Source organism: Chiloscyllium plagiosum, chromosome 26, assembly GCF_004010195.1.
Source record: "Chiloscyllium plagiosum isolate BGI_BamShark_2017 chromosome 26, ASM401019v2, whole genome shotgun sequence".
In the NCBI taxonomy this organism is placed as follows: Eukaryota; Metazoa; Chordata; class Chondrichthyes; order Orectolobiformes; family Hemiscylliidae; genus Chiloscyllium; species Chiloscyllium plagiosum.
The window spans coordinates 25011275-25025649 of NC_057735.1; the positions used below are offsets into that span (position 1 = coordinate 25011275).

The window sequence follows — 14375 nt, forward strand, 5'->3', positions numbered from 1 at the left end:
TTAATTTAGTGGTGTTGGTTCAGAGGCAGAGATCTGCAAGAATAATATGAGAACTCCCCAGGTGCGTTTTGACTAGTGTCTTGGAATGCACTTGAGATTTCCAATTAAATCGGGGATCTCATACCTTATCTGAAAGTTTGCACCTTCCAATGGCACAACACTCCCTCATTACTACATTAAGAAGAAAGTCTATGTTATGAGCCCAAGTGCTAGAATGGGGGTTTAAGTCAGACCTTCTCATTTAAATGTCAGAGTGGTAACATTCAGCCAAACTTGCAAATATAGACCAGTGTTTGCAAGAAATATCTACCTTGGATGATGGTTTTTCTTTTCCTCAAAGCAATTAGCTTTCTCCTGGAGGAACCTGTTGTTCAATGAAAATAGTTTAAATTAAATGATTTAATTTAAAAGATTATACAGGACTTTAATTGAATGTTGGCAGTTTTTTTTGGTGAAGCTACTATCTGTGATATTGAGTAGTTCAATTACATTGTACAAAAAAAAACTTTGTTTTAAAATAATTCCAGTTGTATTCTCATACCAGCCAAATTGTGCTTTTCTCTGTTTTCTATTAACTTATTTTTAAAGCTAGAAGTCCTACTGATTCCTGAATAGAACATTGTAAAGGAACTGAATTAATATCTGGGAGGGGATCATCTGATATTTTCAGTAATAATCACAGTTCAGTTTTGTTAGTTTTGCATCCTTAATCCCTTCACATTATTGTGTTCATTGACTTCTAAGAAGATGATTTCTTGATACCACATAATTCTGAATAAGTGAATTTTGCGTAAGTAGGCAGAAAAAAACAAAATACGTTAAGAGTTCTCCATTAAAACTGTATTTCTGCACAGGGAAATAGTTTCAAAATTAAATAAAATAAAATATAAATCTTTGTTGAACTGTTTTGAATTAAACTAATTTTCCCTTGTGTTTATAGATTCACATTGACATTCCCAGAACTAATCCCTTGATTCCCCTCTTTCAACAACCTTCTGTTCAAGAGGTGAGCAAACCAATTTGCATTTTCTCAGAATATTTCAAAATAATATTTATTTTAATAGTAATTAAAGTATCAGTTTTAATGTTGGTTATACGTTGTTTCTTCGTATTGTTTTGTAAGCCCGTTAGTCCCAATTTTTTATGTCCTGCACATTTTAATTAAGCATGTTTATAAAATAAATATAAGAATTAGAAATGTTTGTCATGGAAGTCTTTTGTCAGAACCACCTCTCTTTGGATCCTTTGATAATTGCTGCTTGAATCTTAGTTGGGTGGGCAAGCGATGTTAATGTACCTGTGCTTGCTTAGACTTAGTTTATGTTAGGATGTTAACTTGCTGAGAATACTTCAGTACAGAATCTCACACACACACATTGGATATGAAACAACAAATGTATACTGACATTTTTGCAAATAGTTTGTTTGCTATTGAAGTAGCACAGTGTTGACCCAATTATAACCATATTTTTATAGTAAGCAAGCGATTGAGCATACTAAAAATCTTTGCATATCTTGACATATATCAGAAAACATCCCATTCTATTTTCTATGATTCTGTCCTCCTCCAGTTGATAGTTAAACCTAAGGCTGGTTTTAATGGCTGTTGAATGCAATACTTAGTAACTTAGGACTTTAAAAGTATAAATGCACTTGTGCGACCATGGCCAAATGCAATGTTTATAACATGTTTTTTATAGTTGAAAACCAGGCTGGAGCAAATTATTCAGAATTATTTGAGAAACTTTCCTTGTGCTTGACCTGAAACTTTAATAGGGAGTCTGTAAGGCATGTGAGGACAGAATTCCAAAGCACTCTGCTGTTGTCAATTGGGGCCTTTGTCATTTATGGGGTAAAAACAATGACTGCAGATGCTGGAAACCAGATTCTGGATCAGTGGTACTGGAAGAGCACAGCAGTTCAGGCAGCATCCGACGAGCAGCAAAATCGACGTTTCGGGCAAAAGCCCTTCATCAGCTTTATTCCTGATGAAGGGCTTTTGCCCGAAACGTCGATTTTGCTGCTCGTCGGATGCTGCCTGAATTGCTGTGCTCTTCCAGCACCACTGATCCAGGACCTTTGTCATATATGTAGCACTATGTCCAATATATGCCACAGAAACAAATGTTTAGTTCAACTAGTCCATGCCAGCATTATGCACCATCCAAGCTTTCTCCCATCTTTCCTCTTCCAAATCTATCATTGTGGCCCTCCATTCCCTTCTTGCTCATGCTTTTCTAACTTAATTAAAATGTATTTATACGATTTGTTTCAATCTATCCCTGTGATAGCAAATTTCACATTTTCACCATTCTTTGGGTAAATAAGATTCTTTCAATTTCAAATATGTTATCCACATCTCATCAAACATATCTGCACCCTTTCAGAAGAGAGATGACTGATTGCTTTTTATTCTGATATACTGCCTTTTAAGCAAAAAGGTAGTGTGTAAGGTGGGTATGTTGATCTAAAATGTATTTGGGATTTAATATGTCACCCTGTCCTCTGTGTGTTAATGAAAGCGTTCCTCTCTCATTTAAATTGTTTGTCCCTGCTGATTGAGCTTTGAATGGGATATTCTTAACAATTTGATTGCTGTTCCCTGTAGTCTACTGATTGGGCTGTCAGAATGAACTTTTTCTTTGAAATCTGTTTCAAAGAATTTGTTTTGCCACAAGGGGCTGGATAGCCTCCTTCTGTGCTATCTCATTCTATTCTTTGAAGAAAAGTAAAGATGATTCAGTTATTGTTTTTGGCTGTCTTATTTCAAGCTGGCAAACTTCAAATTTCTCTCATCAACATTGGCCTTTAACTGATGTTATAATGTGTCTATTATGGTAATTAGATTTTATTGGCATGATGCACAATGCACTTTTGAAGCAAATTATACTTTGTGCATTATACAATTTGATGTTCTTATCATCAAAAACAGCATGCCACCTGACTTTGCAACAGCAACATCAAGGGAAATCTGCAGCAACTTAGAACTTGCCAATTTTGACTCTTGAGTGTTACCATGGGAAGGCATTAATTTCTGTCATATGATTAGGTTTTAAGAGCAAGTTTCAGCATTGTCATGTGGATTTAGCATCTTTGTTGTTTGTATGTCCTATGTTCCTGATCATTTAATAAGATTTATTTTTCTGTATTTCTTAAGTCCTTCTGATCTTTGCCAATTAATACTGTTGCTTTGTGCATATTTTTGACTTGAAGCAGTATAATTCTGTTTTGGAAAAACTTCACTTCTGAAAAGTTCCATATGTTTGTTTTGTATATGAATTGAATAAGAAAGCCTTCTGTCCTATGTTAAATATTTGAGTTTGTTTTTAATATTGTTGTTTCATTTGTTTAACTTTACATTTATTACGTGAAAATATTTGAAGACATTTGTAATAGGGAATGCAGTGATGTAATGTTATTTTCACTGAACGAGTAATCTGGAGACTGGCTAATGCTCTTGGACATGAGTTCAAATCACACCACAACAGATGGAAAAATTTGGGTTCAAATTAATCAACCTCAAATTAAAAGCTACTCTAATACTCTAAAAGCTAACTCATCTGGTTTACGAATGTCTTTTAAGGAAGGAAATCTTCCATTCTACTGTGCACTGATCTAAACATGACTGCACAACCACAGGTTTGTCACTCTTAAGTACTGTCTAAAATGGTCTGGAAAGCCATTTAGATGTGTCAAAAAGCTACAAAATCTGTTAAGAGAATAAATGACAGTCCAGGCATGACAGCAGCGCACATGGCCCTGTTAACCCTGCATCTGGGGTGTGTACCAAAACTGAGGGAGTGGTCCTACAGACTAGTAAAACAGCAGTGTGGCATAATTATTTGCATCAATCACATCTTTATAAGCAAGGTCCCAGGCACCAGCACCACCAGTAGGACAGACCTACCGAAGATTGTGGCACAGTGATATACCTAGGGAGGAAGTTGTGCTGGGAATTCTATAAATTGTAACCCAGTGAAGCCTTGTGGTATCAGGTCAAACATCAGCAAGGAAACAGTTGTGTAAGAGCTTGGGGCCTGAATAGCAACCTTGTGATAATGTCATGGAGCTGCAAATCATTGAGCATAAATAGAATAGTGAGGTAGTTAGTACACTAATGAGAGGGAATCTTAAAAAATATCTGAATTGGAACACATAAAGAACATAGTTATGTACGGAAATAACTAACTTAAGATCAGACCTTTATATACCTATGATTTCTGTATATATAATTATTTATTATTCATGTGTAGTGAATAATGTTGCTTTGAAGTTTATGTCTGAAAGACGTTTTTGACTTTGCCTTTTCCTTGAAAGGTATGCATTAAACCCAAATTCAGTCTGGCATCAAACCTTGCAATAGGAGATAGTGGAAGTAACAGAATTCATTGCCTAGAAAATTGTGGGAGCAGTGAAGATCCAGAAACATGCCCAAGATTTTTTAATTCTTCTCTTTTACAGAGAGTCATTTTTTTCCACCCAGTGGAAAGTTGATAATTTAATGGAAGAAGGGGCAAAAAAGTTTTGCTTCTATCTAACAAACTAGACTGAGAAGCTGTTATGGCTTTTAACAGTGAGTTAAATTCTTGAACTATTTTCTTACTGGCAAAGCGAACAATAGCAAGTTAAGATAATTAATAGGAATTGCTGGATAAACTCTGCATTTGTGGCGAGAAAACAATTAATGTTTCGAGTCCAATGACTCTCCTTCAGAACTGGACACGAAGTTTTAACTCTGCTTTCTCTCCATAGATGATGCTAAACCTGATGAAGTTGCCCAGCAATTTCTGTTTTGGTTTCTGATGCATTGGTACAGAACATTGAAGGACAAATTAATTTGCAGTGGGAACAGACTTCTTCACATAAACAATAATGAAACATTGATGGACTACATTGTTTCTTCCTTGGAGGACATACAAGAATTCTGAAGCTAATTTGTAGCAGAAGTAGTAATATTTATATACTCCATCAGTAGCATTACCACGAGTCCTTCAACCAGACTGGCTGAGCCTCTATCAAATAGAATCTAATTGAGAAAATGCAAGGCCACCAACCTGGCTTCAAGTGTTTGTTTCTTTATCTGCTCTTGGGTTTCCTGAGCTACCAATTGAAACAGATAAATCAAGTCCAAGACTTGGAGAGGGCTAGGGAAGAAAGGATATAATGAAGTAATCCATGTAACTCTTTGGAGAAAATAGGGAGGAATATTGGGTATGGCATGGGTTAGAGTAGGTTAAACCCACATCAATTTATTTGAGGAAGATTTATAAAATATGTTGGGTTAACCATCACCAACTGCATATTTCAGCCCAAGCCACACACCATCCTGACTTGTCTTGACTTTTGGTCGCCTTTAGTGTTGCTGTGTAAAATTCATGGAATTCACTCCCTATCAACACTGTCGATGAAGCAATTCTGCAGTCATTCAAAAAGACAGCGCACCACCACCATCTCAAGGGCAATTAGAGGTGGCTGATAATGCTCGCCTCGTCGTAGATGTTCACATCCCCTGAATTGATTAATTTATTTTTATGTTACCAGTTACTTTTCTCATTCTGTGATTCCCGAGTTAAATGTGCCTGTATCAAAATTTAAGTCTCCGTGAATATTTATTCAGTATTATAACAGTGCATTAAAATAACATTGCTAGCACTCTTTATAAGTGTTTCACAAAATTCCATTGACTGTGTTAAATTGTGTACTATTAGAGGTGAACATGGTTGCTTCTCAAACCTTTCCTCTTGGTGGTCCCTTTTGAGACTTAAAAATTTCCATCATGTTTCAATGACAACCAAGCGATGTGTTTCTGTAAGATTGGAAGTGGTAAGGTTTGATTTTTTAACAACCTACCTTTTCCCTGGCATTTTTGAAGTTGAAATTAGGCCTCAAAAATCAATCAATCAGCCCTGTCACACCACTTTTTTTTTGAAAAATGGATCTTGCAGTTGTTAATAGTCAATCAGGGTTTCATGACAGCTGTCTAGCTTAGACCTAGCAACCTCAGAACTTGGTTTTGTAACTTTCCTGTGGTTTCTGACCTTTCATTGACTGCACTTCTCTGGTTAATTTGCTGTTATTTGTTCAACAGTTCCAAGATGGTGGTGTGTGAGCTTGCCATCATAATGACATCTCCATATATTGCTTCAGTAAGGTTATTCTAACTGCTATTTGCAGTAGATTCAATCAGATAGTAGTCATGTCTTGTTGGCATTAATCTAACTGATTAAATACGAGCTTTCAGAGTGCTGCTCCTGTAGCTGTGATGTAGGAGCAATGCTCTGAAAGCTAGTACTTTCAAATAAACCTGTTGGACTATAAACTGGTATTGTGTGATTTTTTTTTAGAAACGTTAAAAGGGTTTATTTAGAGGTTGGAGACTCGATGGGTTAACAGAACTTTGAATTGCTGAATCAGGATAATGATCTGTGATTGAACTTGTAAAAGGCAATGTTGGGCACTAAATTCTTCAGTGAAGTAGACACGTCATCCATTATTGGATAAAATACTTTGGTTACATAATTATTGAGATGTTGTTACTGATTTCCTCAATAAACTGCCTACTGTGTAACAGAAATATTTGCATGTGACTGTTACGACACGGATCAAACCCTCCTGCTTAACTTAAAACTAGCAACACAGAAAAGATTTATCCTGTGCAGTAATCTGCAAAAACTCGGGTAGCCAAGAACTATTTAAAAATTAACAACTTTATTTCTTAAAGTATAGCAGAATAATTAACCAACAACCATTTACAATTCCCTACTCTAATCTATCTGTTACCTTCCCTTCTATAATACTAGTCTGATAAAACTCCCAATTAAGATTGACAAAACAAGGCCGTTTATCTCAAAACCAGATAGCTTTCAGTTCTTCTATTTGGAACTTCCTGTGTCGTCTTTTCTTTTTAGGAATTTCTGCATCACAGGTTACTGATCGAAAAGGTACGTTTAAGAGATTCTTTTTCAGGCAGTCTTATACATGCTGGACTTGGCAGTTCTCCTCCCAACTGTTCAATTTTCCCCTCTCTTATACCCCAAAGCATCGGATTGTGTCATTGGCTTTTAAGATTGTCAATATACTGAGTTCAAACTGGATTGGAGATTGTTATATTTCGGAGTATAATTAAACTGATTGGCTGAATTCGAATTTGTTTTTGTCTCCAGGCAACGAGCTACTCGAATTGTTCGACCAATTGTTACGTTGTTACCTTATGGTGCTGTGTCCGGGAGTTCTGTTGCTTTTAACTCTCTTAAAATACACTCACATTTTCATAACACCTTCCTCCTTAGGAAAATGAGCCATCATAATGAAAAGATGGCTTCATTTTTTCCTATTTTTTTAAACACATTACCCTAACTTACAGATAACTTTAATATAAATTCACCTTAACTTCTTCCCATATACCTGTATAATATTAAATAAAGACAAATCTTAAACTCTATCAGTTAAGTCCGGGATAATGCATCTGCGATTACATTATTCCCACCCGCAATATATATGATTTTTAAATTGTAAGTCTGTAACATAAAACTCCAACAAAATAGTCTCATATTCTTATCCTTAAAACGTTCTAAGAATGTAAGCAGATTGTGGTCAGTGTACACAACCATCTCCGACACATTGTTCGTGACATACACATTAAAATGTTGTAAGTCCAGTACCAAACTCAATAGTTCCTTTTCAGTTGTGGAGTATTTCCTCTGGTGGATGTTGATCTTCTTTGAAAAGTAACCAACTGGCAGTTCAGTCCTATCTTCATCTTCCTATAGAAGTACAGCTCCAACTCCAATGTCACTAGCATCGATGGCAAATTTAAATGGTTTTGAAAAGTTTGGTGTAGCTAAAACTGGTTTGGTGATTAGTATCGATTTCAAATGGTCAAATGCTTCCTGGCATTGTTCTGTCCACCGAAACTTTGTGTTTTTCTTCAGCAAATCGGTTAACTACACTGCTGAAGTTTGGAACAAACTTCAGATTTAATCCGCTGAGTCCTAAGAATCGCAGCATCTCTTTCTTTGAGGTTGGTCGTGGAAATTCCTCAATGGCCTTCATCGTTGCATTCTGAGGGTCAACCTTCCATGACCAATGTTATGTCCCAAGAACATCACCTCTGCTTTTGCGAATTCTGTTTTATTTAAGTTTATCACCAGTTTTGCTTCTCGTTGTCATTGTGGTGAAAGGGTTAAAATTGTGTCCCAATACATGTGTGAATCTAACCGAAAATGGAAGGTGTCGCTTAGTCCCGTGTGAATCTTATTATACACCTTCCCGTGTGAATCTTCTTATCTGTATGTAACCAGAATGGAATGTGTTTTTTAGCCTTGCTCTGCTGTTCACATGAATGTTTATATCTGGAAAAGAGTATATCAGCTGGAAAAGTCTCCAGTTCGGTAGAGTCTGCTCCGGGGTTACGTTTAACCGCCGAGCGTGGGTTGTTGGCAACCGCTCTACGAGAACTGACGGCTCCCAGTTCCGGTAACATGTAGAGTGAGTATAAGCCAGACCCGTTGTAAGTATGAGACCTGGTTGTGGCGACGCTGCGGGGAATAAAACACTTATATTCTAGCAGACTCGCCTCTTGGCTGTTTGTTCTGTGTCAGACTACTTTCCTGCGAGCCTGGTCCTTGACCTTGAGAATTTTTTAAAACAGTCATTCAAAGAGCTCTGCCAACTGTACCATGTGATCTTTCCAGTACTTGATAAAGATCACTACATCGTCCAAATAGACTGCACAGTTTGTTAACCCAGCCACAACTCTGTTCATGAGTCTTTGGAATGTGGCAAGTGCTTTCTTCATTCCAAAGGGCATCACTTTAAACTGATATAGCCCATTTGGAGGTTACAAATACAGAAATTTCTTTCACCAACTCTCATAAAGGTACCTGCCAGTAACCAAGCATTAAATCCAACTGGCTTGTCTGACTTTCTCGATAGAGTCCTCCAATCTCGGAATTGGATATGAGTCTGATTTTGTAACAGCTTTGACTCTCCTATAATCCACACAGGCTCATTGAGTCCCATCAGGTTTGGGAACTAAAATGATCGGCGAACTCCACTCACTCTGCCTTAGTTCGATGATGTCCTCATCGAGCATAGCCTCCACCTCCTCTAGACCTGTCTGGCTTTGAGAGGATTAAGCAGATAGGGGTTTTGTTTTATCAGAGAAGTATTTACTGCATCTACTTCATGGACAATAGCATTCGTCCTCCCCACCTGATTCTTACACATGTCCTTGTCCTGCAGTAACAAATCTTTAAACTGCGTTCTATGCTCCTGAGACAGTTGGCTTACTAACCTATCCCACCCCTCAAGGACTTTTTAAAATCCATTTTGAGGCACCTTAAAATCCACATCTGGACTTGATTCCTCACTCTGCAGGCAGTAACTAACACCCGTTTCTCCAGTTCTTTCTCTCTCATGTAATACGGTTTCGACATGTTCACGTGACATACTCAATATCTTTTTTTTCTTTACTAAATAGTATCTTTACTAAATAGTTCACCTGACTCAACTTTTTCTCAATTTGATAGGGACCACTAAACCTGGCTTTGAAGGGATCTCCTATCGCTGCTAACAATTCCAACACATTATCCCCTTGGGAAAATGTCAGAGTCTCAGCTTTTATCTGCCACCTGCTTCTTTCTATACTGTGCCCTTTTTCGGTGCTGTTTAGCTAGCTCACCTACTCTGTTTAATCTCTTCTTCACCTGTGATGCATAATCGAAGTGAGAGATCTTCGACTTTGGTCCTATCAATTTTTCTTTAATTTCAAAGGGCCTGTCACTTCATGACTGAATATTAACACAAAGGGTGTAAACTGAGTAGATTCATTTGGGGCATCTCCAATGGCAAACAATACGAATGGGATGCCTTTATCCCAATCATTCGGGTAACCCTGACAGTATGCTCTCAACATGGTCTTCAAGATCTGGTGGCACCTTTCTAAAGCTCCCTGGCAGATAGGATGATGCGCACTGGATTTAAAGTGCTGTGTACATAAGCTTTCCATAACCACCTCAAACACTCCACAATGGAATTGCCTCCGGAAATCTGGTAGACACATCCATTATGGTTATCAAGTACTGGTTCCCACATGTAGTTCATGGGAGGGAACCTACACAATTAATTGTAACCCTGTGAAAGGTTCTTCAAATGTGGAATTGGCAACAAAGGTGCTGGTTATATTACCGCGTGTGGCTTAATTACCATTTGGCATGTATGACACGTACGGCAAAAGTTAACCATATCCTTGGGCATTCCAGGCCAATAAAAATGTTTTTGTACTTTAGCCTGAGTCTTTCGTACCCCTGGGTGACCTCCTACAGGTAGTTCACATGCTACCTGTAACACCTTCTGTCTGTATGCCACCGGCAACACAATCTCGTGCACTTCAGCCCATGTTTCCCCTGCACTAACTTGCCGTGGTCTTCATTTTCGCCTTAGGATTCTATCTTTCAGATAATAACCCTCTGGAATATTCTCTGCCTCTTTTCAGAGTACATATCCACATATATATCTTTTATTGTTTTGTCTTGCTATTGCAGGTCTCTTAGCCTTTCAGGACTAAACACATCTGTCTGATCCTCTGCCTCTTCAGGTTTTTCCTGCACCATTACGTCAAACAGGGATCCGCTAACTGAACCTCAGCTCCTTCATCTTTCTCTTTACTTTTTGCTTCATGCTGTGAGTTATGATAGTGGGATTTAGTTACCGCACAGTCTGGGGAAAATACCAGTATATTTCTGTTTTAACTCCTTAGTTTCTTGGTCTTCCTCGGGCTTCTCCACAACAAGGAGTGTCACTCCCAACTTGGATCCTGCCAAATCATTCCCAAGAACAAACTGAATTCCTGAAACTGATACTCTGTCAATCACTCCCACTGTAATTTCCTCAGTCTTGAATTGGTACTATAACCTATGATCTTACGCAGGAGAGGCTAAATTTCTGTCCATCTGTCCCACAAATTACTAGATTGGTAACAGATCAGAAGGAGTGCTATTTGCTCATGCTATGCTATAAGCGACTGGTTAAATCCTGTATCTCTCAAAGTTATGACTTCTTGTCCTTCTCCTCCTGTTCTTTGAGTAAACTTTACCCAAAGAGGCGAATTCTTCGTAGAGATCAGGTACTCACTCCATACCCAACCCCTGCCAAGGCTGTGCACTCTCCTGCAGCTCATCAGCTCTTCTTAGGATTTTCTTTACAACTTTGACTAATGCCACTTGCTTAGTTTCTTTGACTTTGTTTTTTCCCCACAGTGCCTTTCTTTAACGACCCACACTGTGTCTTTACGTGTCCCACCTTCTGGCAGTGAAAACACCTTTTACCAGTACCCTTATGAAACCACCAGTATTGTACTTTGCTATGTCCCACTCCATTACAATGAAAAAACCTGAGGCCTTTCACTTCCTTTCCACCCTTCTTTAACCTGTGGTAAACTCTTACCAGTGCGCTCAACTCTTGGTTTCATAGTGTAGGATCACCTCCCAACTTCTATCCCTCACAGGATGAAATTCTGGCCGGAAGCTTGTCTTGTGCACCAGCAACTACTCATCTGCTAATTCTGCTGCCCTTCTCACTTCTTGAACTTTCTGTTTCTCCACGTGAATTCTTACCATCTCTGGAAGTGAGTTTTTAAACTCCTCCAGCAGAATAATCTCTGTTTGAGCCTCAAATGTCCTATCTATTTTCAAAGCACGCACCCATCAGTCAAAATGACTAAATTTAATTTTTTCGAACTCAGTATAAGTCTGACCTGATTCCTTTTTTGTGTTTCTGAACTGCTGTCTATACATTTCTGATACCAATTCATGAGCACTTAAAGTAGCCTGTTTAACCTCTTCATAATCTCTTGGCACCTCATCTGACAGCGCAGCAAATACCTCACTAGCTCTGTCTACCAATTTAGCCTGAACTAGCATTCCCCATAAATCCTCAGACCACTCCATCTGCCGAGCCAATTTTTCACATGAAATAAAGAAGGCTTCAACATCTTTCTTATCAAATGTGGCAGAGTTTTGACATATTTATACATATCACCACCTTCTCTTTTAACCTACATCCTGTTAACTTGACTTTGCTGACTAAGTCGCAACTTCTCAAGTTAAAATTCTCTCTCTTTCTCTGTCCCTTTCTTCTTTCTCTCTTTACTCAGCTAAGAACCTTTTCTCTCTCTCTTTCTCTCTCTCCTTTCCTCTCTCTCGTCCCTCTCTCTTGTTTCTCCTCTCTCTCTCTCTCTCTCTCTCTTTATTTTCTAACTCAATTGTCCTCAAATGTAATTTAAGTTTTTCTGCCTCTACTGCACTTGTCTGTTTCTCTGACACATCTAAGTGTTTGAGTGACCCTTTTACAATTTCAGTTTACTTTTGTCCTAGGTTAAACCCAAATCTAACTTATTTGCTAATTCTAAAAACATGGTCTTTTTTTTTCCTTTTAAATTTTATTGACAAATTTGAGAATCATTTTCAAATCCCAAAATCATTTTAGCAATTTTAGGAACCATTTCTCTCACTTTTAATGTAATTAACCACAAGTACTTGAGATCTATTTTAAAATAATTAATTGTGAATATTATAGCTGTTTTAGTTAATTGCATGTAGTATTTATCCCCGAACTAAGCTAACAACAGAGGTTTTAAATTGTGTTTTGAAATTCTAAAATTGCCATCCGGTAACAAGAAAAAATCTGAGATTTAGAAACTGATCTCACTGAGTCATGTTAGACCCCTTTTGACTATCTAATAGATTTAACAAACTTGAAGCATGTTTTGAAATTGTGCTTTGGGGTACTTGTGAGCTAGGCTTCTTGCTGGACAAGAGATCAACTTAACTTTCTATTTTCCATATTTGGAAATATGTAAGTTACTTGTTGCCTAGTGAGTAAATCTCATTTTTAGGTTTGCATTAATTGTTATTCAAGATAAAAATACATTAATTCCTCTAGCTTACAATTTGTATGCAAAACTTGAAGTGCTATGCAATACCTCAAAATCTTTCAAATGCAATATTATTCATAGCATTTTAAGGAACTCAAGTGGTTGCACCATAGTTGCAATGTGCATTTTTTGTGCATGCTGTGCTTCAGTGAAGTGATTCTGCAGCACGGAGGAGCTGCTGGTGTTCAGTGTTATGATCAAAAATAATGTTGGATGGATTAAGAGTATCATTTCAAAACTGAGAATTTTTCCATGTGGCAAGTATCTTCAAGTACTGACTCATAATCTAAGGAAAAATGAGCACCCATGTTAGGCTGGGAGCAATTTTCTAAATGATATTTTTCCAGCAGTGTTTTGCAATTACTAGTTTATTTGGATATAATCTGCTGTTATAGCCTTTTTTCAAGTGTACACTTGTTCACTTAGGCTATTGTCCCTATTGACAAATTTTCTGTTTGGTTCAAGTTACATCATTGTCTACTGTCATTGACTAGTAAAGATACTGGAAAGTGATAGTTGTAATTGTATTCTGTAGTCATGTGACTGTGTGAATTGTTCGTATTCTAAGTATTGACTTGCTTCCTATTGACTTTCCTCTTATCTGAAAGTCCTTTTTGAACTTCTATTTCAGCAAATGTCAATATTTCCCTGGCAAATCTCCTGGTCTAATTTGTAAATGTTGGAGGCATGTGTTGAAAGAAAACAATCTTATCAGACAACAGTTGAGTGAATGGCAGCAAAACTAGTGCTATTTAAGCTGCTAACTACTGGCATATTTAGAATACAGAATCTTTAGAGAATTATATTGTAGCCCAAGTTAGGCCTGGCTCTGATGGGTGAAAATCCGATGATCTTGTACTCCTTTTAGAATCTTCTCTTAGAGTCTCCTTTGACGTCCTCTCTTTGCCAGGAGATCATCTTGTGATGGAAATGTGTTGCTGGAGAAGCGCAGCAGGTCAGGCAGCATCTAGGGAACAGGAGAATCGACGTTTCGGGCATTAGCCCTTCTTCAGGAATGAGGAAAGTTTGTCCAGCAGGCTAAGATAAAAGATAGGGAGGAGGGACTTGGGGGAGGGGCGTCGGAAATGTGATAGGTGGAAAAAGGTCAAGGTGAGGGTGATAGGACAGATTGGGGTGGGGGCGGAGAGGTCGGGAAGAAGATTCTATCAGGACATAGTGATCAAAAATGGTGTGTTTTGGCTTGTGCATGAGATGAATTTTCATAGACCAGCTGCCATATCTCACGAGGGTAGCAATCTAATCTCATTTTCACTGTCTTATCAATATAGTCAAGACTGCTTAAACAGGAGGTGCAAGACTTGCGCCCACACCTCCCCTCTCACCTCCCTCCAAGGCCCCAAAGGAAACTTCCATATCCGCCACAGATTCACCTGTACCTCCACACATATCATCTATTGCATCCCCTGTACCCGATGTGGCC

The 14375-nt window shown here is 38.0% G+C and overlaps 1 protein-coding gene across 3 annotated transcripts in view; it reads left to right on the forward strand.

The window, feature by feature from the left end:
- The window catches only part of tbc1d22b (TBC1 domain family, member 22B), a 308460-nt gene that overhangs the window by 116001 nt on the left and 178084 nt on the right, over nucleotides 1-14375 (forward strand). For all 3 annotated transcript variants that reach the window (XM_043716742.1, XM_043716741.1, XM_043716743.1), the window contains exon 7: nucleotides 941-1006. In XM_043716742.1, the coding sequence (XP_043572677.1) occupies nucleotides 941-1006 (66 nt within the window). The remainder of the gene's footprint in view (nucleotides 1-940; nucleotides 1007-14375) is intronic.